Source organism: Erythrolamprus reginae, chromosome 10 (assembly GCF_031021105.1).
Source record: "Erythrolamprus reginae isolate rEryReg1 chromosome 10, rEryReg1.hap1, whole genome shotgun sequence".
Taxonomy (NCBI): Eukaryota; Metazoa; Chordata; class Lepidosauria; order Squamata; family Dipsadidae; genus Erythrolamprus; species Erythrolamprus reginae.
The window spans coordinates 48458384-48483640 of NC_091959.1; the positions used below are offsets into that span (position 1 = coordinate 48458384).

Sequence of the window (25257 nt, forward strand, 5' to 3'; positions counted from 1 at the left end):
AAGAAAGAGAAAGGAGGGCGACTTGCCAGTCCACGCCCCCCTGGATGAGCGGCCCCGCATGGCCCCAGCGCCGGACTCCGTTGCTGACGGAATGCTGAGCTTCCCGTTCTCTCTCCGCCCCCTCGCCCCTTCGCCCCCCTGTGTTCCTAGGAGAAGTGCTGGTGAGGAGCAGAAGGTCTGTCTTGCCTCAATCCCCAGCACTTCTCCTAGGAACACAGGGAGGCGAAGGGGCGAGGGGGGGGAGAGAAAACGGGAGGCTCAGGAAGGGAGCTCGGGAAGGAGCCCACGGTCAGTCGGCTGCGGGAGGAAGGCGATTGTTCCGCTGCCGCCAGCATGGCCTGGCTGGCAGCGGAAGATGTAACGGAGCCCACGGGGGATTCGCCTTCCTCCCACCCGCAGCCGAGACTGATCGTGGGCTCCTTCGCAACCTCGGAGAGCTTCCAGGGCATGAAAGCTCACGAAAACCAGGAAGCTCTCCGAGGTTGCGAAGGAGCCCACGATCAGTCTCGGCTGCGGGTGGGAGGAAGGCGAATGCCACGGGGCTGGGCTCGGCTCCCCCCTCGGCTCCCCCCCTTACCAGCCCCGCCGCGGAAGGCTCCATTCTGTTCCCTGCCGGCCCGATTGAGCGGCCGGCGGTCTCCATTCAGGGAACCGGCACCCAGCGTCCCCACACCGCCTCCACCTCCCGATAATGCGCCCGACCTCTGCCTCTCTCTTTCTCTCTCATATACCACGCCGGCAACAGGGAGAGAAAGAGAGAGAGAACTAGCGTGGACTTATTTTTTATTTTTTAATATTTTATTTTAATATTTTATTTTTTAATTAATATTTTTTGAAAAACCGCGTTGCAGCGTTTCGCGCTAATCGAGAACGCGCAAATCGAGGGATCACTGTAGTTCTGCTTTTTAAAATCCTCTGGCTAAGGAAAAAGTTCTGTGAGCATATATATTGGATGAAAAGTAGAGTCTTCAGCCTTTCAGTGAAAAGTTATTTTTAATTAAAATTTACTTTTTAAAGTGCTTGGCGCTTGAAATTGGCAGTTTTTTTGTTTCTCACTTGCAGAAAAGCTGTCTTTAGAATAAGTGTGTCCAATCTTCAAGGACAAAGCAAAAGTGTTTGCCTTCAGGACTGCAGTGGCAATAAACCAGCTTCTACCGCACGAATCCCAGTGGCCGATAAGGTCCCACAGAGTTGGCCTTCTCCGGGTCCCGTTGACCAAACAATGTCGTTTGGCGGGCCCCAGGGGAAGAGCCTTCTCTGTGGCGGCCCCGGCCCTCTGGAATCAACTCCCCTCGGGGATTAGAACGGCCCCCACCCTCCTTGTCTTTCGCAAGTTACTCAAGACCCACCTATATCGCCAGGCATGGGGGAATTAAGACATCTCCCCCAGGCTTTCTTATATTTATGTTTGGTATGTATGTGTTGTATGGTTTTTAAATTGTTGGGGTTTTTAATGTAATTTTATTATTAGATTTGTTCCATTGTTATACTGTTTTTATTATTGTTGTGAGCCGCCCCGAGTCTTCGGAGAGGGGCGGCATACAAATCTAATAAATTGAATTGAATTGAATTGAAATTTCTCTTTAATCTCTCTTTAATCTGGTGATAGAAGTGAATTGAAAGTCTGGATGATTTGAGAGCCATTTCCTTGTCATTCTTCCTTCCCAGATGCATCCGATGAACAGAATTCACAGTCTTCAATGGAGAATTCCATCAACAGTTCGGAGAAAGTCGAAACAGAGCCTTCGGCGGAAAACGACACAACCACAGAGACATCTAAAAACTCTCAGGTAATGAAAAACAAAGTTTTTTATCCTGCTTTCCTGCGTCTCTTGTTTCAAAGTTAAACTGTAATTCCAAATCCGTGGAAGCCAGAGATACAAACCCTTAGATAGTCAGCTGTCTGAAATAAAACCTGGCTTTGTTGACCCATTGATTGAGATGAAGTATTTGTGGACAATTCCTTAGCTATGAGATTGAAGAACCTGCCGGGTGAGGAATTCTGGGAGATAAAGTCCACCTATCTTAAAGGCAGCCAAGAGCGAGGAAACCTGGATTAGAGCGTGCCGCATTTCCTAATATTGAGTGTTAAAAAACTGGAAATATTAGTTAGTGTGGTCGCCTGGGAGAGAACCAGTTTTGATCAGGTTTTCTTCTGTGGCATAGAAGTCGAATATATAGAGTGCTGGTGAGACCACATTTGGAATAATACTGTGTCCAGTTCTGGAGACCTCACCTACAAAAAGATATTGACAAAATTGAACGGGTCCAAAGACGGGCTACAAGAATGGTGGAAGGTCTTAAGCATAAAACGTATCAGGAAAGACTTCATGAACTCAATCTGTATAGTCTGGAGGACAGAAGGGAAAGGGGGACACGATCGAAACATTTAAATATGTTAAAGGGTTAAATAAGGTTCAGGAGGGAAGTGTTTTTAATAGGAAAGTGAACACAAGAACAAGGGGACACAATCTGAGGTTAGTTGGGGGAAAGATCAAAAGCAACATGAGAAAATATTATTTGACTGAAAGAGTAGTAGATGCTTGGAACAAACTTCCAGCAGACGTGGTTGGTAAATCCACAGTAACTGAATTGAAACATGCCTGGGATAAACATAGATCCATCCTAAGATAAAATACAGGAAATAGTATAAGGGCAGACTAGGTGCACCAAGAGGTCTTTTTCTGCCGTCAGTCTTCTATGTTTCTAAATTAAAATAACTGGTTGTATTTGTTGCTGATGCTAATTATTTCCTTCCCTCCCCCCCCCTTTTCTCCCTCTCTCCCTGCATTAAGGACTCTGAAGGTGTGCCCCCTCCCAAAAAGATGAAAGTGGAGGTGCCCCCTCAACAAAATATGGATGAAATATAAACTTTAGATTTCTTTCCTGGGCGGTTTTTTGTGTAAAGGTACATCAACGGGCTAAATGGTCGAACAACCGTACATAAGCATCTTTTTCTCTTGGATGAGGGGGAAAAAACTCCTACGAACTTTCCAAGTCACCAGGCCGAAATTCCAAGGGAAACCGAGCAAACGTTTTTAATCTCTTCAGACACTGAAAACTTTTTCCTTTCTTTCTTTCTTTTTTCCCCTGTGAAGCAAAACTGTTGAGCATTTTAAGTTACTGTCTCCGAAATGGTTATAGAGTAAAACACTCAGGAGGGGTCGACGCACTGTTTCTAATGTCAGAATTACGATTATGCTGCTGATGTATTATTATTATTTCTCTCTCTCTCTCTCCCATTCTCTATTTAACATTATAAGATATTTAAGAATGGTACAGGTCAGGTATTCTCTTCCCATGTGAAGTTCACTGTTTTGATGTGATGTCTCTTCTTCTTTTTTGCTTTTTTTTTTGTTGCTTTTTTTGTGCCTTTGTCCCAAAATGGAAACAAACCAACGAAAACAAAGCAGGGCTAATTTCTGCAATTTCTCCTTTGCAAAGTGTGGCCAGGTTTGTACAATGCCATATAAAACATGTTCCGTTGTTGTCTTTTTTAAAAAAAACAAATACTCTGGTGCTTTCCTGATAAGAGATAACATGAGAGAAATTAAAGAAGCCATTTTCACAGTTGGGGCGCACGGGGGGGGGGGGGATCCTCACCAATGATGCTTGATTTTCCTGCACCTCCACGGCTCACTTCCTTTTTTGAATGCACCATTTCAAGTATAAACTTTTTAAAGTAAGTAACCTCTCCTGCACTGCCTTGTATGCCCCCCCCCCCCCCTGTCCCCAAACCTTCTTGGTTTTACAGACTTTTTGTAGAGGAATAATGAGTCTACGAGGCTGCCCAATGTAGCCGCCTTAAAAATTGATTGACTGTTTTCTGACATTGACTTAAATTAGGGTTTATTTGGTTACTGAAGCAAATTATGCGTTTTAAGGACTTGAGCCTGTAAATCCGTATTTGAGCCTTCTTGTGGGTGCACACCGAGTGGCGGGTGTACGTTTTGAGTATATCTACTATTCTCCAATCATTTTTCAAGATTCAACTGGATTTCACCGCTTTGTTCCTTCACGAGATGGTGACCGTTGTCGTCCCAACATTTGTGTCCTTGAGTCTCTAGATCTGCTTGTAAATACAGCTTTGTGATTTTTTGGAATCTCGTTCATCAGGCAGCTGAGTCCCATGCGCCGTTGACGTGGCCACAAAAGCCGGTTTAATGTCGCAGCTGAGAAGGGCAGAGTGGCTTACGCATTTGGGGTCTTGTGCCCGTCGCTGGGGGTCAAAAATCTTGCGAAATCAAAACACAGCATCAGTCGCAAGAGATTTGTCATCTCCCAATGGGGCTACGTTGAGGTTGGACTTGCTAAACTACACACAGAGTTTTGCAAACGTAAAGCCTGGATAAGCTCCTGCAGCTCCTTTGGGGTAGGTGGGAATATTTTCTGCCTGTAGGGGAAATGCTTATAAAAAGTAAAAGGGAAGACATGAGAACACCTTTTGTCACCACAATATAAAACAGTTGTGCCTAGTTTGCTATGGAATGAGAGGGTGGCTTTAAGGGGGAAAAAAAGCTTCCAATCCAGACACTTCCCTTTAATAATTACTCCTTTGAATAATACCTATTTCTGGTTTCTCCGACGGTGAAAATGGCTTTAATTTTGACTACTATATTGCATTTTGCAATTAATTATGAAAAGGTTGGGTGAAGCGAAGGTGTAAATTCCGACCTTCCGTCAGAGGTTTGTAGAGGCGTTAACTGCATAGAAAGAGGCCACGGATTCAAATTTGGGAAGATCTTCTCATTTTTGTGTTGAAATAAATATTTGCATCTCATCAAAATTAAATTTTTTTCTTGCAAATTATTCAGCATCCCTGTGCTTTTTAGAAAGTCTCTTTTTGCCTGGATCACAGATTCATTAACTATCCGAAAGAGACATTATTATTATTATTATTATTATTATTTGCACAATATGCAGAATTAAATGCTGAAGTGATAACCCCCCACCCACCCACCCACCCCTTTTCTCTCATTGGTGTATCTGCTTCAGACATGGCGATGACTGGTGAAATTGCAGCTTGTATGGACATGACACCCATGTTTAACCAGGATTTGTGGGGTTTTCTTGGGCAGACACGTCAACTGATCTATGAAATAGACAAATATATTTTTTTGAACTTTAGGGAAAAAAAATTGTAAATTATGTAGCTCTTAATTGATCGCTCAAACGGTCCGTGGCTCTGAACCTACCCTGTCCAATAGGCGCTGTCTATAGAAGCTTAGATTTTTGTGATGGTGCTTTAATGTTTTCGTTTTACAGTTTTCAAGGAAACACATAGACCTTTTTTAAAAAAAAAAAGAAAATTCAAAGCTGAATCCTATACCTAAACGGATAAAGTATATATAGATATATAGATACATATATATAAAAAAATAGCACTAAAATACCTCAACTGTTTCATTTGGTAGAAAAGATCTATTGGCTATTGCTGACATTTGATAAGTTTAGTGATAAGAGTCGGCTTCTTGATCTCTCCCCCTGGTGGCCTATTGCAGCTGATTTTCCGTAAACTTTTAGATGGAATTCTGCAGCAGGGGGGAAAAAATGCTCAGGAGTTAACTTTTGAAAGAATAGCGGTCGTTTTGTCTTTCCAAGGTTCAGAAAAGAATAAAATCCAACCCAAACCCTCAAATGGTGATTTGAACTTCTGTCTCCAACACAGGCAGCTGGGTGGCGGCTGAGAGAAGGGCGTTGTACAATTATTCCTAATAATGTCTTATGTGCACTATTTGAAAGGGGGGGAGAAGGAGGATATGGCCCATGTATGCAAAATTGTGCAATGGTGTCTGGATAGTGCATTGTGTTTTATTTCGAAGTGCCTAATAACACATAGGCCCTTCAATCTTGCAGCTTTGTTCACGCTTTCGAACCGTTGAAAAGTTTAGTGTTGAGAACCAGTCGTTCAGGGTGTGGATTGGGAGGGTCTCCATCTCTTTCAGACCTGGTCCCAGATCCACCTTCTTGGTTCTGCCTTTACTGGGACACCGTTTCAGCAACTGGTTTTGATTGCAGATCCTAAGGGAGAGGGAAGGGTGGAAATATTGAGGGTTTTTTGGCATCACAGTGGCTGGAAATTCTCACGCTAATAAATCACAGTCGTCCGCCTGGGATAGGGTGGGTGGTTGTGCAGCCCCCACTAGTCATATCCAACATGAATCAGAAATATACAGTGTAACCCTAACCCGCCCCGAGTCTTCGGAGAGGGGCGGCATACAAATCTAATAAATTGAATTGAATTGAATTCCTGTCCTACATTCTGGTTATTTGGCCCTCAAAACAGGTAGACATGAGATAGCAAGATAGATGACTTTGATTCTATGGGTCATTCTTTGTCAAGTGGACCAGGCGTCCACCTGACTGATTTTTGCAGCCTTATTTGAAAAGAAACCATCACAAAAACAACATATACGATAGGGGGGAAAACGTGCTCTTTCTAATGAAATAAAAATGAAGGTGATTGAAGGTAAGAAAAGAGAGAGCTCCGTTTCATCACCTTCAATCATCTTCGTTAGAAAGAGCAAGTTTTTTCTGTCTCTGTTTTCTCACTTTCAATCATCTTCATTTTTATTTCACTACAAAGATCATGTTTTTTCCCCATCATATGTGTTGTTTTTTCCCCATCATATATGTTGAGTCTTCGGAGAGGGGCGGCATACAAATCTAATAAATTGAATTGAATTTTGGGATGGTTTCTTTTCAAATAAGGCTTCAATTTCACCTGGTCCACTTGACAAAGAATGACCCAGATGGAAGCTATTACAAACAGGCAGATTTAATTTTATTTTTTAATAGGTGAACCGTTCATTTCTGAAATTCATAACGTTTTGGGGGAAGAATTTGTTAAACATTCCAGAAAAGTGCCGGCACTTTAAGAACAACAAAATTATGAGGCAGCATTTAAAAATTGACTTGCTTGATGGGCAGGTGGGAGAGGGGGTAGCTTTCTTCACCCCAACCAAGGATATTCTTTTTACAGTATCTCAAGACCCACTAGCCAGGTGTAAAGAATTTTGTGGATTACCCCCCCTTTTTTTTGTTGATGTTTTTTTATTTTTAAAGAGAAAACACCTAATTGGTTTTTTTCCCCCCTCCACCTTCAATGATTTTGTATGTGTTGTACAGCAGTATAATTTCCACCCCCCTCCCACTTATTTATTCCATCAGTAGCTATGGTTTGTACAATGTACAATGATTTCATTTAGAAAAAAATAAAAACTTAAAAATTCCGACTGCATCGTGTGAAGCTTTTTTTCAATTATACGACCGTCGTCAGGTTCGGTTCCCAATGTCTAGCTTGGAAAAAATTCAGTCCCTTTTGGTGATGGGAGATTTTTTTTAGCATGATTGTTTTATTTAATTATAGGAGGGGGGTCTGTTGGAGAGGATTGTCTCTTCAGCAGCCTGCTTGATTAAAATTTCTGCGCTCGAATAGCGTAATAAATTATTTTATTTGTGAAATTCACAAACAGCCCATTGCTCACCGAGTCTGGAGGACAGAAGGGAAAGGGGGAACATCATCGAAACCTTTAAATATGTTCAAGGGTTAAATAAGTTTCAGGAGAGAAGTGTTTTTAATAGGAAAGTGAACCTAAGAACAAGGGGGCACAATCTGAGGTTAGTTGGGGGAAAGATCAGAAGCAACATGAGAAAATATTACTTTGCTGAAAGATGTAGTAGATGCTTGGAACAAACCTCCAGCAGAGGTGGTTGGGAAATACACAGTGACTGAACTTAAACATGCCTGGGATAAACATAGATCCATTGTAAGATAAAATACAGGAAATAGTATAAGGGCAGACTAGATGGACCAGGAGGTCTTTTTCTGCATAGCTGTGTGTCTCGGTATTTGTCTCTGTCTCTGTATGTGTGGGTGTATTTTGTGTCTATCTGAGTGTGAATGTATGTCTTTGTATCTCTGTGTATGTCTTTGCATAGCAGTGTGTCTCTATTTCTCTCTGTGAGTGTGTGTGTATTTTGTGTCTGAGTATGTCTATCTTTGTGTGTGTGTGTGTATTTTGTGTCTGTGTGTGAGTGTGTGCATGTCTGTATCTGTCTTGTGTGTGTCTGCATAGCTGCGTGTCGCTATATTTGTCTGTGTGTATTTTGGGTCTCTGTGTATATCTTTGTGTGTGGGTGTGTATTTTGCGTCTCTGAGTGTGTGTATGTCTTTGTATCTCTGTGTCTTTGCATAGCTGTATTTGTCTATCTGTGTGTGTCTGTGTATTTTGGGTCTGTGTGTGACTATCTTTCGGTGGGTGTGTATTTTGTATCTCTGTGTGTGTGTCTCTCTCTTTGTATAGCTGTGTGTCTGTACTTGTCTCTATCTCTCTGTGTGTGTATATATTTTATATCTGTGTGAGTGTGTGTGTGTATTTCGTGTTTGTGTGCCTGAGGTAAAAAGAGGCTCGGGAGGCGTGGCAGGGGCGGGTGGGCGGAGCCAAAGGGGAGGGAGGGAGACGCCCAGGGCCCGCCTTGGAGGAAGTCCGGGGGCGGGGCGTTCCCTCAGAGGTCCCGCCCGCCCGTGAGGAGAGCGGCGTCGGGGGCTCCGCGATGGCCTCCGGGGTGTCGGTACGGGCCGGCCCAGCGGCCCCTCTCCCGCGTCGGCGTCGGCGTCGTCCCGCGGCGGGGCGGGCGTCCTCCTCCTCGTCGTCATCGTCGTGGTCGGGGGGCGGCAGCGAGGCGGAGGAAGAGGCGGGGGCCCCGCCGGGAGGAGCCGCCCCGCGACGGCCCCCGGGCCCCCCTCAGATCATCCACTCGGGCCACTTCATGGTCTCGTCGCCCCACAGCGAGCACCCGCCCCGCAAGGGCTACGACTTCGACACCGTCAACGAGCAGACCTGCCAGACCTACCGCTTCGGCGCCTGCGCACGGCGGGCCGGGGGAGGGGGGGCGGCGGGGGGAGCGGGAGGGGGAGGAGGGGGCGCCCCCCCCGCCCGCGACGGCCGCCTCAGCATCGACGCCTCCCTCACCAAGCTCTTCGAGTGCATGAGCCTGGCCTACAGGTGGGCGAGCCGGGGGCGGGGATGAGGGGCTTTGGAGTAGCAGGGGGGGTTGGGGAGGGGGATGAGGGGCTTTGGAGTGGCAACATGGGCAGGAGGATTTGGGGGAGGGGGATGAAGGGCTTTGGGGTAGTAAGGGCTGAGTAGGGGGTATTGGGGATGGGGATGAGGGGCTTTGGAGTAGCAGGGGCGTTGGGGATGGGGATGAGGGGCTTTGGAGTAGTCAGGGCTGAGCAGGGGGTATTTGGGGAGGGGGATGTGGGGCTTCGGAGTACTCAGTGCTGGGGAGGAGGGGAGTGGGATGAGGGGCTTTGGAGTAGCAACAGCTGGGCAGGTGGGTTTGGGGAGGGAGAGATGAGCACAGCAATCATAGAGGCAAGCAAAAACCTGGGAGGGGGATGAGGGGCTTTGGAGTACTCAGGGCGGGCCAGGGGGTTTGGGGAGGGGGATTAGGGGTTTTGCAGTATCAACAGCTGGGCAGAGGACTTTGGGGAGGGGGAGATGAGCACAGCAATCATAGAGGGAGGGGGATGAGGGTCTTAGGAGAACAGGAGGACACAAGGTGTACAAGGAGTTATTTTTTTGGGGGGGGGACAGTTTGCAAAGGCCGAGGGAAGAGAGGGGGCAGTAGGAGGCTGGGGGGGGGGGGGCGAGGCAGCAGCTGCCAGGATACAGCCAAGAAGATAGCCAGGGATATTGGGGGGCTCCTCGGAGGAGAGCAACCCCCAGATAAACCCTTTCAAGACCAGATTGAGGGTCAGGGGGTCCCTAGAATCCCCCCCCCCAATTACAGGATAGTAGCACTCTGCCCCACAGGCTGTGAACTGGTGTGAGCTGGTTTCTCACTGCCCCAAATGTGGCCATGTGACTTGGGTGTGTGCACAACTGTCAAAACTGAGTGATAAGTAGCTTTGTGTGGCGGTTATTTCTGTTGTAACTCCGAACGGTCACTAAGCAGTTGCTGAGACAAAGGACAGGACTTGAAATTGGCACCTTGTGGCTTGTTTCCCCCCCTTTCGTTTTTGAACATTTCTGGAGTTTGTTCCTTTTTACCTCCCGTCCTTTCTATTCCTCTTAGCGGGCTGCTAGCTGTCATTTAAAGACAGGTTTATATTCAAGTTGCGTTTTACAAGTACAATAAATTTTAAAAGGCATGCCCTAAAAACAAAAATAAAAACCCCTCTTTGCATTAACTGTACTCGCAAAATGCAATGTAAAGATTACAAAGTCTTCTTTTTAAAAAATCCCAGCTGACATACATACAAACAAACAAACATACATTTACACCCAAAAAAGTAACTTTTTCATATGTACGTATGAAAGTTTTTCATATGTACGTATGAAAGTTTTTCATATGTACATGTGAAAGACTTACTTTTGGGGTGTAAATGTACTGTATATTTATTTATTTGTATGTTTGTTAGTCTTTTTCTTTTATGTGTATATTTAATAAAGATTATTTTTTTTAAACCCCAGCTGGTGATGGCCTATAAGTGCTGAGGTTGTCTGAGGTTTCACCCAGCTGTAAGTCCATTTTTCTGCTCTGGTTTGAAGTGGATTCCATATTAGGAAGCGCCGTTCGCGGAACAAACTTAAAAAGCGTATGATTTATAACGAGGGGTTTGCTTCCCTTTCGACGGTTGCTAGATGGTTTATATATTTCAGGAGAAATAATGCACTTGGGGAATAGGATTGATATTCCTGGGGGGGTCTGTAATATGGTAAATGATTTAGCTTTACTAGATAAATGGTCAAAGCAATGGAAACTGCAGTTTAATGTTTCCAAATGTAAAATAATGCACTTGGGGAAAAGGAATCCTCAATCTGAGTATTGCATTGGCAGTTCTGTGTTAGCAAAAACTTCAGAAGAGAAGGATTTAGGGGTAGTGATTTCTGACAGTCTCAAAATGGGTGAACAGTGTGGTCGGGCAGTAGGAAAAGCAAGTAGGATGCTTGGCTGCATAGCTAGAGGTACAACAAGCAGGAAGAGGGATATTGTGATCCCACTGTATAGAGCACTGGTGAGACCACATTTGGAATACTGTGTCCAGTTCTGGAAACCTCACGTGCAAAAAGATATTGATAGAATTCAACAGGTCCAAAGACGGGCTACAAGAATGGTGGAAGGTCTTAAGCATAAAACGTATCAGGAAAGACTTCATGGACTCCATCTGTCTAGTCTGGAGGACAGAAGGAAAAGGGGGGGACAGGATCGAAATATTTCAATATGTTCAAGGGTTCAATAAGGTTCAGGAGGGAAGTGTTTTTAATAGGAAAGTGAACCCAAGAACAAGGGGACACAATCTGAAGTTAGTTGGGGGAAAGATCAAAAGCAACGTGAGGAAATATTATTTCACTGAAAGAGTAGTAGATCCTTGGAACAAACTTCCAGCAAACGTGGTTGGTAAATCCACAGTAACTGAATTTAAACATGCCTGGGATAAACATAGATCCATTGTAAGATAAAATACAGGCAATAGTATAAGGGCAGACTAGATGGACCAGGAGGTCTTTTTCTGCCGTCAGTCTTCTATGTTTCTAATAATAATAATTTATTAGATTTGTATGCCGCCCCTCTCCACAGACTCGCAAGTCGCGCCATGGAGTTTTGTCGCAACTTTGTGCGACGGTTGCTAAGCCAACAGTCGTAATTTGAGGAATCCCTGTATTCTGGACTTTGTAAGGTTTGGATAAAGAAGTAATTTTCCTTGGACTTTCCTAAAAACCTGCTTGATGGCCTGAAACTAACCTGTTTTGCTCCTCCCGTGCTCAAAATCACCTTCCCAGTTTTCCCCGCGGACTCTGTTTTATGACTCAACCGTAGCCGGAATTTCCTCATTTTAAGCACCTTGGAAAAATGTTTATGACGGGGGAATGGAAAGTTGGCCTTCTCCGGTCTACGAATCACCATCTGACAGGTGGAGAGGTTAGGAGAGTTCGACACACCTGAAAAACACAATACGGGATGTGATTTATTTATATATATATATTGACATTACATTTATTCTGTTTTTCTCTCTCCTTACAAGCAACTCTAGACAGCTGGCCGTTAGCCTGATTCGCCGCCTTTCTTGGTTATATTTTCATATGTTTAATTTTTGTCGCTTTTAGAAGTTTTGGTCTTATCTGAACAGCACCAATTCCTGCAGATTGCTCTCTCTTTCCTTCTCCTTCCCTCTCTCCTTTCCTTCTCTACTGTGTCCCCTTCTTTCCCTTTTCCCCTCTTTCCCTTTCTTTCTCTGCCTCTTTCCCTTTCTTTCTCCCTCTTTCTGTCTCTCTCCCTCTTTCTTTCCTTCCCTCCCACTCATCACCTTTTCATTTTCTCCCTCTGCATCTCTCCTTTCCTCTCTTTCTCCCACTCCTTTCCTTCCTTCCTTCCTTCCGTTCTCTCTCTTTCTCTTTCCTTTCTTTCTTTCTGTCCGTCTTTCTTTCCTTCCTTTCTTTCTTCCTTTCCTTTCTTCCTTCCTTCCTTCCTTTCTTTCTTTCTTTCTCTCTCTCTTTCCTTTCTTTCTGTCCCTCTTTCCTTCCCTTCTTTCTTTCCTTCCTTCCGTTCTCTCTCTTTTTCTTTCTTTCTGTCCCTCTTTCCTTCCTTCCTTCCTTCCTTCCTTCTTTCCTTTCTTTCTTTCTCTTTCCTTTCTTTCTTTCTGTCCCTCTTTCCTTCCTTCCTTCCTTCATTTCTTTCCCTCTTTCCTTTCCCTCTTTCCTTTTCTCTCTCTCCTCTCTCTTCTTTCTCTCTCTTTCCCCCTCCCTCCCTCCCTCGCTCCATGGGAGGGCCGTACTGGTCTTGATCTGGCAGAGTGAGATCTTTCGGGAGATAATGTGTGAATGTTTTCCTGGAGGAACAATGCTGGGGGCCGTGAGGCATGACCTGCTATTCCTGAGTTTTGGTTTTTTTGTGTTACTAATTCACTTCCCAGCTCCGAAAGCTCTTTCCTACTCCGAGGCCCACTTCGTTTCCTGTTTATAGAAAAGGGGTTTTTTTTTCTCCGCCTGTTGTGAAACACGAGGTCCACTCAGAGTCTCTACGTAGCCGATTCCTGCAAGAACTGGAGTCAGGCTCCTTTTCACTTGCACGGGTTTAACTTTAAATATAGGCACCGCGCGGGGCTCAAAACGGTTTTAGAAATAGCACCTGGAAATGCCAGCCCTGCCCCGCAAACGGAGCTGCTTTTAAACCCCTAGTAGAAAAACCGCAGCCCTGGACGTGCTAACTGTAGGTTTCGTGCCACACCTTAGCAAACAGGTTGCAGATTTTTTGTGATTATTTTTATTCTTAGTGCAAATAAACACCTTCAGAGTTCAGGTGCTTTAACGGCTTCCCAGGTGGGGGAAAAATATCTTGGCGCTGGGGCCAGAATGAAATTTTAAGTCTTGTAAGTCTAGTAAATTAAATATTAAATGAAATTAAGTCGTTTCCTTCCCTTCTCCCTCTTTGGACTTGGTTCCCTTGGATTTTGCTCCCTTTGTAGGGGGTAAAAGGAAATCAGCATTTATTTATTTATAGAAACCTAGAAGATTGACGGCGGAAAAAGACCTCATGGTCCATCTAGTCTGCCCTTATATTATTTCCTGTATTTGATTTTAGGATGGATCTATGTCTATCCCAGGCATGTTTACATTCAGTTACTGTGGATTCTTCCTTCCTTCCTTCCTTCCTTCCTTCCTTTTCTTCTTTCCTTCCTTCCTTCCCTCCCTCCCTTTTCTTTCCTTCCTTCCTTCCTTCCTCATTCATAGAAACATAGAAGACTGACGGCAGAAAAAGACCTCATGGTCCATCTTGTCTGCCCTTATACTATTTCCTGTATTTTATTTTAGGATGGATCTAGGTTTATCCCAGGCATGTTTAAAATCAGTTACTACTTCACTAGATCGCAAGTTACAGGGAAACGTCAGGGAATTTCAAAAATGCTTCCTCCCCCCCCCCGACACCCTGAAACTGCTATGCAAAATTTATTTTCTTGCTCATAAGTATTTGTATTTATTAGATTTGTATGCCGCCCCTCTCCAAAGACTCAGGGTGGCTAACAACAATGTAAAAAGACAATGTAAACAAATCTAATATTAAAAACAATCTAAAAGACCCCAATTTTAAAAACCACTCATACATACAAGCATACCATGTATAAATTCTATAAGCCTAGGGGCAAGGGAAATTTCAATTCCCCCATGCCTGACGACAGAGGTGGGTTTTAAGGAGCTTGCGAAAGGCAAGGAGGGTGGGGGCAACTCTGATATCTGGGGGGAGCTGGTTCCAGAGGGTCGGGGCTGCCACAGAGAAGGCTCTTCTCCTGGGTCCCGCCAAACGACATTGCTTAGTCGACGGGACCCGGAGAAGGCCAATTCTGTGGGACCTAACCGGTCGCTGGGATTCGTGCGGCAGAAGGCGGTCCCGGAGATATTCTGGTCCGATGCCATGAAGGGCATGAATATGCTTTGCTCTCTTTTTCATCTCCACACACCCAAAACCCCTCTTTTTTTCCCCAAGCGTTAGGGAGGCTCCGGGAGAAAAGCCGAGCTCGGGAAACAAATCCACCAAAGGGCAAAATTTAATCCAGTTACACGCCCTTCGTTCAGAGGGCGAGGGAAAAGGTTTCGCTCATTTTGTCGAGCTTGTCAACTCTTCTGCATTAAGTGCCGCTGGATAAGGCGGCCACTCCAAAGTGTTGAGTGGACGTTGCGCGACCTCTCATCGCTGGGTGTTCTCCCCGCCATGCAAAACCAGCGAGATATTTCCCTGGCACCTGGCGGGCTGGCCTGGCTTCTTTGTCAACCACTCGGGCTTGTCGTCTGCTGATAAGGGCCGGCCAGGAATCTGGATTTCGTCCTATGCTTGATGGGGTGGGTCAAACGCCCGCCTTCGCCTCCATGCACAAGGGGGAGCTTTCAACAGAGATCTATCGCGGGAGAAGAAACCGAAAGGATATGTAGGGAGTTCCTAAAACGCTTCGCATGTGTAGAAGCGTCGCGAGCGGGTGGGCGGAGCGTCCCAGTAGGTGGATGGAGCTTCCCACTGCCAGTGCTACTGGTTCTAAGAACTGGGCCAAACTGGGAGCAGCCCACCGTTGTCTGGAATGGTATAGGGATGGATAGATGGACGGACAGGCAGGCAGAAAAATAGATAAATATAAAAGATGATAGATGGATGTTAGATAGATAGAAGATGGATGGATGGATGGACAGATAGATAAATGGACAGATAGATAGATGGATAGACAGGTGATAGGTAGATGGATGGATGGATGGATGGATGGAGAGACACAGATATAGAGAATAGATGATAGATAGACAGACAGACAGACAGATAGATACATTAGATACGATAGATAGATAGATAGATAGATAGATAGATAGATAGATAGATAGATATAGAGAATAGGTAGATGATGGATGGATGGATAGATAGATGATAGGTAGATAGACAGGCAGAGATATAGACGATAGACAGACAGACAGACAGACAGACTGATAGATAGATTAGATAGATAGACAGACAGACAGACAGACAGATAGATATAGAGAATAGGTAGATGATGGATGGATAGATAGATGATAGGTAGATAGGCAGAGATATAGACGATGGATGGATGGATGGATAGATAGACAGACAGACAGACAGACAGACACCCTGTTTCTTCCAAAATAAGACATCCCCTGATAATAAGCCCCAGTCGGGCTTTTGAGCGATAAGGCCAAGTGCTTATTTCAGCATTCCCAAAAATATAAGGAAACACGGGAGAGAGAGAGAAGCAACACAAGAAAATATGATTTGGCTGAAAGAGTAGTAGATGCTTGGAACAAACCTCCAGCAGCCATGGTTGGTAAATCCACAGTCACTGAATTTAAACCTGCCTGGGATAAACATAGACCCATCCTAGATCCATCTTTTTCTGCCGTCAATCTTCTATGTTTCTATGTTACCATCTCCCTCCCAGTGTGTGAGAGGTGGGCTCTTTCTTTTGCAGACCCCTTGAACCAGATCCTGCCTCGGCTTTGATGTATTTATAGACCGGTGGTTTGGGGAGAGAGCCTGATGTAACCCTCAGGGACAGGAACAGGTTTCGGGTTTCTCCACCTGTCGGGTGTCAGAAACCCCTCGGTCACGAAGCTGACGGCCTTGCCCGCTCCCTGGCCTCCAGTCGGAGGAGTCAACTCATGAAAAATGGGGCCGTCGTTCTTTTGCGGAGTTGCTCCCCAGCCCTCTTCCAATGTGGAATAGAATAGAATGGAATGGAATAAGCAGAGCAGAGTAGAAGAGTAGACTAGAGTAGACTGGAATAGAGTAGAGTAGAATAGAGTAGAAGGGTAGAGTAAATTAGAATAGAATAAGCAGAGCAGAGTAGAATAGAAGAGTAGACTAGACTAGGCTGGAATAGAGTAAAGTAGACTAGGGTAGAAGAATAGAGTAGAGTAGACTAGAGTAGAAGAGTAGAATAGAATAAGCAGAGCAGAGTAGATTAGAAGAGTAGAGGAATAGAGTAGAGTAGAATAGAGTAGAGTAGACGAATAGAATAGAATAAGCAGAGCAGAGTAGACTAGAAGAGTAGACTGGAATAGAGTAGAGTAGAATAGAGTAGATGAATAGAATAGAATAAGCAGAGCAGAATAGAATAGAAGAGTAGACTGGAATAGAGTAGAAGAATAGAGTAGAGTAGAATAGAGTAGACGAATAGAATAGAATAGAATAAGCAGAGTAGAATAGAAGAGTAGACTGGAATAGAGTAGAAGAATAGAGTAGATGAATAGAATAGAATAAGCAGAGTAGAATAGAAGAGTAGACTAGAATAGAGTAGAGTAGACTAGGGTAAAAGAATAGAGTAGAGTAGAAGAGTAGAGTAGAGTAGAATAGAATAAGCAGACTAGAAGAGTAGACTGGAATAGAGTAGACAAATAGAATAGAATAAGCAGAGCAGAATAGAGTAGAATAGAAGATTGGAATGAAGACTAGGATAGGATAGAATAGAATAGAATTCTTTATTGGCCAAATGTAATTGGGAACAATGAGAAGACGAATAGCAATAACAATGCAGCCTTAGTGAATAGTTTGATAGTGTGGAGGGAATTATTTATTTAACCAAATGATGGCATTCGTGGAAAAACTGTCCTTGTGTCTAGTTGTCTTGGTGTGCAGGGCTCTATAGCAGTGTCGTTTTGTGACTGAGTCGGAGTTGAAACAGGATGTGAGGGGTCTGTAAATATTTTCATGGCCCTCTTTTTGATTCGTGCAGTACTCAGGGCCCCAGTGGAAGGCAGGTTGGGAGTAATTGTCCCACAATTGCCACTAACCCTGAATGTTGGTCAGGAGCTAGAAAACCTACTTGGATGGTTTGCCTCTTGCTGTTTAAATCTTGTCCGTGATGTGATTTAATTTGAGCCAACTCGTTTTCCCTGGAACTCAGTTGTCACAGCTCAAAAAAAATAAAGGGGACACTCAAACAACACAATATAACTCCAAGTCAAACTTCTGTGAAATCAAACTGTCCACTGATTGACTATCAATTTCACCTGCTGTCGTGCACATTCAACTTTGTACTTTGAACAAAGTATTCAATGAGAATATTTCATTCATTCAGATCTAGGATGTGTTCCTTGAGTTTTCCCTTTGTTTTTTCGAGCACTATATATTGCTTGTTTTGGGTACGGAGACCATACACTGGTTTAGGCCTTGACAATGGAGAAGATTCTGCCGTATGAATCCCAGCGACCAGTTAGGTCCCGTCGACTAAACAATGTCGTTTGGCAGGGGAAGAGCCTTCTCTGTGGCGGCCCCGACCCTCTGGAACAAACTCCCCCCCCCCCAGAGATCAGAATTGCCCCCACCCTCCTCGCCTTTCGTAAGCTCCTTAAAACCCACCTTTGTCGTCAGGCATGGAGGGAACTGAGATATTCCCTTCCCCCTAGGCCTATACAATTTATGCATGGTATGTTTGGTTTTTTTAAATAAGGGGTTTTTAAAAATTATTTTAAATATTAGATTTGTTACATGTTGTTTTATTATTGTTATTAGCCGCCCCGAGTCTACGGAGAGGGGCAGCATACAAATAAAATAAAATAAAATAAAATAAAATAAATAAATAAATAAATAAATAAATAAATAAATAATAAGATTGCTAGCAAGTGGTGCTTTCAGAATATAAAATCCAGAGTTTTCATGGACTGTTGCTTCCCAAAGCCCACCCAGGGGTGGGTACCCCTGCGTTAGCCTCAAAGGCCCTCGGCTATTCTGCCCTGCAAGTTTCAAAGGAGATTTTGCCGGCCGTGATGGAACAGAAGGAGAGGCAGCTGTCACGCCTGCCCCTGTCTAGACTTTAAGCCCGTCACACCTCTCAGCCCTTACAGGATTATTTCAGGAATAGTGCCATTAAAGAGAGCAGCAGGCGGCAGGACCCAGAAGAGAGCAGCGAGTTAGTTAGCATCCTTTGGGGATGGCTGGTGAACTCGGAGGCAGCCAAGAAAATGCGTTGAATTAAGGGTTGGATTAAAAGTGGAGAATTAAATTCTGGACAATTTAATTAATTTAACTTTTAATAATATTTTTTTTCTGATTTTTAAAAATAACAACATGCACTACATAAAACGCAATGCTCAGTGACGCGTGCTCAAGCCCCCCTCCCCCAAAATGGGGGTGGTACCTTATTTATAGCATTTTAAACCACTTTGTGATTTGTTTCAAAGGTTTAAGGAGGACAAAACGTCTGAGCCTGTGATTTCTCTTCCTCCTCGTGTAAATCCTTTCTGCTTTGTTACAGTGGGACTTTGGTTTCCCCCAAGTGGAAGAACTTCAAAGGGTTGAAGTTATTGTGCCGTGACAAGATCCGACTCAACAATGCCATCTGGAGGGCTTGGTACATGCAGTGTGAGTAACGCACAACAGCTGTCCAGGAGAGAGCTCTTAAAAACGATTAGGACCAAAAAAGAATCCAGTTACAGTGGGACCTCTACCTAAGAACGCCTCTACTGATGAACTTTTCTAGATAAGAACCGGGTGTTCAAGATTTTTTTGCCTCTTCTCAAGAACCATTTTCCACTTACAACCTGAGCCTCCGAAACTGTAATCGGGAAAGGCGGGGAGAAGCCTCCATGGGGCCTCTCTAGGAATCTCCTGGGAGGAAACGGGGCCGGAAAGGGTGGGGAGAAACCTTCGTGGGGCCTCTCTAGGAATCTCCTGGGAGGAAACGGGGCCGAAAGGGTGGGGAGAAACCTTCGTGGGGCCTCTCTAGGAATCTCCTGGGAGGAAACGGGGCCGGAAAAGGCGGGGAGAAGCCTCCATGGGGCCTCTCTAGGAATCTCCTGGGAGGAAACAGCCGGAAAAGGCAGGGAGAAGCCTCCGTGGGGCCTCTCTAGGAATCTCCTGGGAGGAAACGGGGCCGGAAAGGGTGGGGAGAAACCTTCGTGGGGCCTCTCTAGGAATCTCCTGGGAGGAAATGGGGCCAGAAAAGGTGGGGAGAAGCCTCTGTGGGGCCTCTCTAGGAATCTCCTGGGAGGAAATGGGGCCGGACAGGGCGGGGAGAAGCCTCTGTGAGGCCTCTCTAGGAATCTTCTGCGAGGAAACAGGCAGGGAGAAGCCTCTGTGGGGCCTCTCTAGGAATCTCCTGGGAGGAAACAGGACGGAAAAGGTGGGGAGAAGCCTCTGTGGGGCCTCTCTAGGAATCTCCTGGGAGGAAACAGGGCCTCCACCCTCCCTGTGGTTTCCCCAATCGCAGACATTTTTTGCTTTTACATTGATTCCTATGGGGAAAATTGCTTTTTCTTATAAACTTTTCTACTTAAGAACCTGGTCATGGAACAAATTAAATTTGTAAGTAGAGGCACCACTGTATTTCCAAACAGTTCATGATTTGCTCCTTCCTGAGATCTTTCCTGCAAGAGAAGGGCATTTTTTTAAAAACCTGGTTTTGCAAACAGCAAAGGGGAGGTCTGGTACAACGTTATCCTTTAATATGTCCTTAAAAAACTGGGTCTTGAATCTGTGGTCAAAAGAACCCTGTGAAGGACTTGTAGGAAAGGAAGAGTTGTATTGTGAGCCGCCCTGAGTCTACGGAGAGGGGCGGCATACAAATCTAATAAATAAAATAAAATAAATAAAATAAATAAGAGACACTCTTGCGGTGGATCAGAAGTGAGAAGCGAACTTTTTAAAAAGGTTAATATATGACGGATAATGAGAAAATACATTAATAAAATGGAAATACATATCGGGGAAATAATAGCATGTACATTAATAAATAAATACAATCTACCACAACCCAAACAAAAGATGGGCATTTAGGATTAGATAATTTAACTGTATTATTAATATTAATAGTGTGTTAACTTAAAATACTAAGGACTAGAAATTGTGGGGATATTGAGATTCGTTCCCAGGATTGAATACATGCTGTTAATGTTGAACCCGTCCAGCCAATCCTTTCGCTCTCTTTCAGATCTAGAGAAGAGGAAGAATCCCGTCTGCAATTTTGTGACCCCGCTGGATGGTTCTGTGGATGTTCCTGAAGTGCCTCAGGTGGGCACATGGGCTCCCCCTCCTTCTGGGCCAGTGTGGTCCTCGGCTTCGCAGCCTTTAGTTTGCTTTAGGTCTCACAAGCAGGAAGAGGGAGATTGTGAGCCCCTTATATAGAGCGCTGGTGAGACCACATTTGGAATAATACTGTGTCCAGTTCTGGAGACCTCACCTACAAAAAGATATTGACAAAATTGAAGGGGTCCAAAGACGGGCTACAAGAATGGTGGAAGGTCTTAAGCATAAAACGTATCAGGAAAGACTTAATGAACTCCATCTGTATAGTCTGGAGGACAGAAGGAAAAGGGGGGACATGATCGAAACATTTAAATATGTTAAGGGGTTAAATAAGGTCCAGGAGGGAAGTGTTTTCAATAGGAAAGTGAACCCAAGAACAAGGGGACACAATCCGAGGTGAGTTGGGGGAAAGATCAGAAGTCACATGAGAAAATATTATTTCACTGAAAGAGTAGTAGATCCTTGGAACAAACTTCCAGCAGACGTGGTAGATAAATCCACAGTAACTGAATTGAAACATGCCTGGGATAAACATATATCCATCCTAAGATAAAATACAGAAAATAGTATAAGGGCAGACTAGGTGGACCAGGGGGTCTTTTTCTGCCGTCAGTCTTCTATGTTTCTATGTTTCTTTCGTGAGACTCTGCAATTTGGGGCTATCTGGAGGGGTTTTGGGGAGACATCCACGGACAATTTAAACGACCTTGAGTTTAGGGTTGGGTTGCTTTGGTTGGGTTGAGTTCGTTTAGTTGGGTTGGGTTGAGTTGGGTTGCATTGAGTTGCATTGAGTTGCATCATAATAATAATAATAATAATAATTATTATTATTATTTATTGGATTTGTATGCCGCCCCTCTCCGTAGACTCGGGGCGGCTAACAACAATGATAAAAACAACATGTAACAATCCAATAATAAAAACAACTAAAAACCCTTATTTATAAAAACCAAACATACACACAAACATACCATGCATAACTTGTAATGGCCTAGGGGGAAGGAATATCTCAACTCCCCCATGCCTGGCGGTATAAATGAGTCTTGAGTAGTTTACGAAAGACAGGGAGGGTGGGGGCAGTTCTAATCTCCGGGAGGAGTTGGTTCCAGAGGGCCGGGGCCGCCACAGAGAAGGCTCTTCCCTTGGGGCCCGCCAAACGACATTGTTTAGTCGACGGGACCTAGAGAAGGCCAACTCTGTGGGACCTTATCGGCCGCTGGGATTCGTGCAGTAGCAGGCGGTTCAGGAGGTTTATGTTTATTTAGATTTGTATGTTTATTTAGATTTGTATGCCGCCCCTCTCCGCAGACTCGGACCAGGTACTCTGGTCCAATGCCATGTAGGGCTTTAAAGGTCATGACCAACACTTTGAATTGTGACCGGAAACTGATCGGCAGCCAATGCAGACCACGGAGTGTTGAAAAAATGTGGGCGAATCTTGGAAGCCCCACGACGGCTCTCGCGGCTGCGTTCTTTTAAGTGGGTTGGGTTGAGTGTTGGGTTGAGTTGGCTTGGGTTGAGTTGGCTTGTCTGCAATTACTTCGATCTCTCCTGTTCATACCATGTTTTTTTATTTTCCTTTTAGGGTAGCAGAACAAATGAGAAATATTGGAGGCAGCGGATTGACATAGTCATACGAGAGTATCACAAGTGGCGAACATACTTCAAGAAAAGAGTATGTCTTTTTGGGGGGTTTTTTAAGGGCTGACGTTTTGGGTACAAATAATTCCATTTTGTCGCCGAGTTGCCTTCTGAGCTAAGCTTGTCAAGGAGCTGAACAAGGGCAGCTGTTTTATGACGATACGAGCTGACCTTCTAACATGGCATCTCCTAACTTTCCCCTTTCTGCTGGGTTGGGACTCCAGAATTTCCAGCTAGAGTTGATTCTCTGGTCAAGCAAACAGGCCAGGCTCAGGTCAGGCAGCTTAGTCAAAGGGCAGATAAATTGAGTAATATTTTGGGAGGAGGGGTCTTCGAGCCACAAGAATGGCTATTCATATTCTGTTCTGAGTTTGGGAAATCATCCCTTCCTTCCTTCCTTCCTTCCTTCCTTCCTTCCTTCCTTCCTTCCTTCCTTCCTCTCTTCTTCCTTCCTTTCTGTCTCCTTCCTTCCTTCCTTTCTCTCTCCCTCCCTCCCTTGCATTCCCTTCCTTCCTTCCTTCCTCCCTTCCTCCCTCTCTCCCTCCCTCCCTCCCTTGCATTCCCTTCCTTCCTTCCTTCCTTCCTTCCTTCCAGTTTTGGTTTCACTTTCAGTCATTCCCATTTCCTTTCTCTTTGTTTTCCAGTTGCAAAAGCACAAAGATGAAGACTTGTCCAGTTTGGTCCAGGTAAACATTATTTTGGCTATCGCAGGAGAGACCTAAGCTTTCCAACGGGCAAATGACTGAAATAAAACCACCCAGCTTTTATCTCTAAATCATTGAATCTGCTCCTCCCGAATGCTCAGGTAGAGCACTCTGGGAGCTGGAGGTTTCATAGAGGAGCAGAATTGGGGTGGGGTGGGGGGCTGAAGCCCACTGTAATGAACAAAATAACCCAATAAACCTTCTTTATTGTTTGAATGGAGCCCTTAATGGTCTTCTTTTGACTCTATTGGTGGGTTCTTTGTCTGTTCCAATCAGTAGGCAGGATATTCATAATTTAACTCTACTCCTAAATAGTTATCCAAGAAAGATTTCAAGCTCTTTTTTTTAACTGTAATTTATTTAAATTTTTAATTGATTTTTATAATAACAATACATGGGGGAAAGGAATCCTCAATCTGAGTACAGTATTGCATTGGCAGTTCTGTGTTAGCAAAAACTTCAGGAGAGAAGGATTGAGGGGTCGTGATTTCTGACAGTCTCAAAATGGGTGAGCAGTGTGGTCGGGCAATAGGGAAAGCAAGTAGGATGCTTGGCTGCATAGCTAGAGGTCTAACAAGCAGGAAGAGGGAGATTGTGATCCCCTTATATAGAGCGCTGGTGAGACCACATTTGGAGTACTGTGTCCAGTTCTGGAGACCTCACCTACAAAAAGATATGGACAAAATTGAACAGGTCCAAAGACGGGCTACAAGAATGGTGGAAGGTCTGAAGCATAAAACGTATCAGGAAAGACTTCATGGACTCAATCTGTCTAGTCTGGAGGACAGAAGGAAAAGGGGGGACAGGATCGAAACATTTAAATATGTTAAGGGGTTAAATAAGGTCCAGGAGGGAAGTGTTTTTAATAGGAAAGTGAGCACAAGAACAAGGGGACACAATCTGAAGTTAGTTGGGGGAAAGATCAAAAGCAATGTGAGAAAATATTATTTTACTGAAAGAGTAGTAGATCCTTGGAACAAACTTCCAGCAGACGTGGTTGGTAAATCCACAGGAACTGAATTTAAACATGCCTGGGATAAACATAGATCCATCCTAAGATAAAATACAGGAAATAGTATAAGGGCAGACTAGATGGACCAGGAGGTCTTTTTCTGCCGTCAGACTTCTATGTTTCTATCTGTAACACATTCACACAACACATAACTCTGCTCAGTGCTCAGAGTGCCCCCCACCACATATTTCAAGCTTTAAAGCAGGAGGCCCTCAAACTTGTCAACTTTTAAGACTTGTGGGCTTCAATCCCCAGAATTCCTGGCCTGGGAGGAGGATTCCACGCTAGCTGTGGAATTCTGGGAATTGAAGTCCACAAGTCTAAAAAGTTGCCAGGGTTGGATGCCCAGTGTTTTTTAAAGGATTAATACCAATCTTAGTGCTAGGAATGGTGGCTGCCCCCCGTCCTGCAGGGACCCCAATTCCTCCTCCCCCCCCAGTTCACTTTTTCCTCCTGCCCCCCCGCCAACAGGACGATGGCTTCTTCAGGAAAGACAGCCCCATGGAACTGGAAGAGTTTTTCACCACCGACGATTTTATGTCGGGGTCTTCGGACACCCTCTTCTCCACCCTGTCCAGTCACCAGCTGGTCACCTGGCCGAATTCGAAGGAGAGAGGTAGGGCTTTGCTTTTGCCTCCCTCGGGCCTCTTCTGTCATAGAGATAATCTCATAATTTTGGTTTTTCACCTGTTTCTAGCACACCTGGGCAACGCCGACATGATTCAGCCAGGCCTCTACCCTCTGCAGCCCAACTGGATGGAGACGTTGGATTTTTTCCCAGGTGAGCCTGGGGAATGGTTCTGATTTTGACCATCTGTGTCCGAGAGAGGCGATTCCCCCGTAGACAGAAAGGATCCCCGTGGAATTGAACCGTGGACGAAATAATATCTCCGTTACCAAGATACAAGAATGGGTTAACAATGCGGTCAGGCGGTAGGGAAAGGAAGTAGAAGGCTTGGCTTCAGAGCTAGAGGTATCACAAGCAGGAAGAGGGAGATTGTGATCCCGCTGTATAGAGCGCTGGGGAGACCACATTTGGAATAATACTGTCCAGTTCCGGAGACCTCACCTGCAAAAAGAGATGGATCAAATGGAACGGGTCCAAAGACGGGCTACAAAAATGGTGGAAGGTCTTAAGCATAAAACTGACCAGGAAAGAGTTCAAGAACTCAACCTGTATACTCTGGAGGACAGAAGGGAAAGGGGGGACATGATCGAAGCATTTGAATATGTTAAAGGGTTAAACAAGGTCCAGGAGGGAAGTGTTTTTAATAGGAAAGTGAACACAAGAACAAGGGGACACAATCTGAAGTTAGTTGGGGGAAAGATGAAAAGCAACGTGAGAAAATATTATTTGACTGAAAGAGTAGTAGATCCTTG

General features: G+C 44.7%; 1 protein-coding gene and 1 long non-coding RNA gene across 5 annotated transcripts in view; both read left to right on the top strand.

Moving 5' to 3' along the window:
• The first annotated feature begins 1666 nt into the window (after positions 1-1666).
• Positions 1667-4809, top strand: LOC139173418 (uncharacterized). Its single transcript, XR_011560028.1, has 2 exons — positions 1667-1790; positions 2796-4809. It is a non-coding gene; the product is annotated as an uncharacterized lncRNA (long non-coding RNA).
• Positions 4810-8536: 3727 nt separating this feature from the next.
• MLXIP (MLX interacting protein) overlaps positions 8537-25257 on the top strand; it is a 49709-nt gene continuing 32988 nt past the window's right edge. For all 4 annotated transcript variants that reach the window (XR_011560031.1, XR_011560029.1, XR_011560030.1 and 1 more), the window contains exons 1-7: positions 8537-9008; positions 18752-18858; positions 20426-20505; positions 22106-22195; positions 22806-22847; positions 24349-24493; positions 24575-24658. Coding sequence is in view for 1 of the 4 variants with exons in the window: in XM_070763244.1 (XP_070619345.1) it covers positions 8557-9008; positions 18752-18858; positions 20426-20505; positions 22106-22195; positions 22806-22847; positions 24349-24493; positions 24575-24658 (1000 nt within the window). In the remaining 3 variants the exon portion in view is untranslated. The remainder of the gene's footprint in view (positions 9009-18751; positions 18859-20425; positions 20506-22105; positions 22196-22805; positions 22848-24348; positions 24494-24574; positions 24659-25257) is intronic.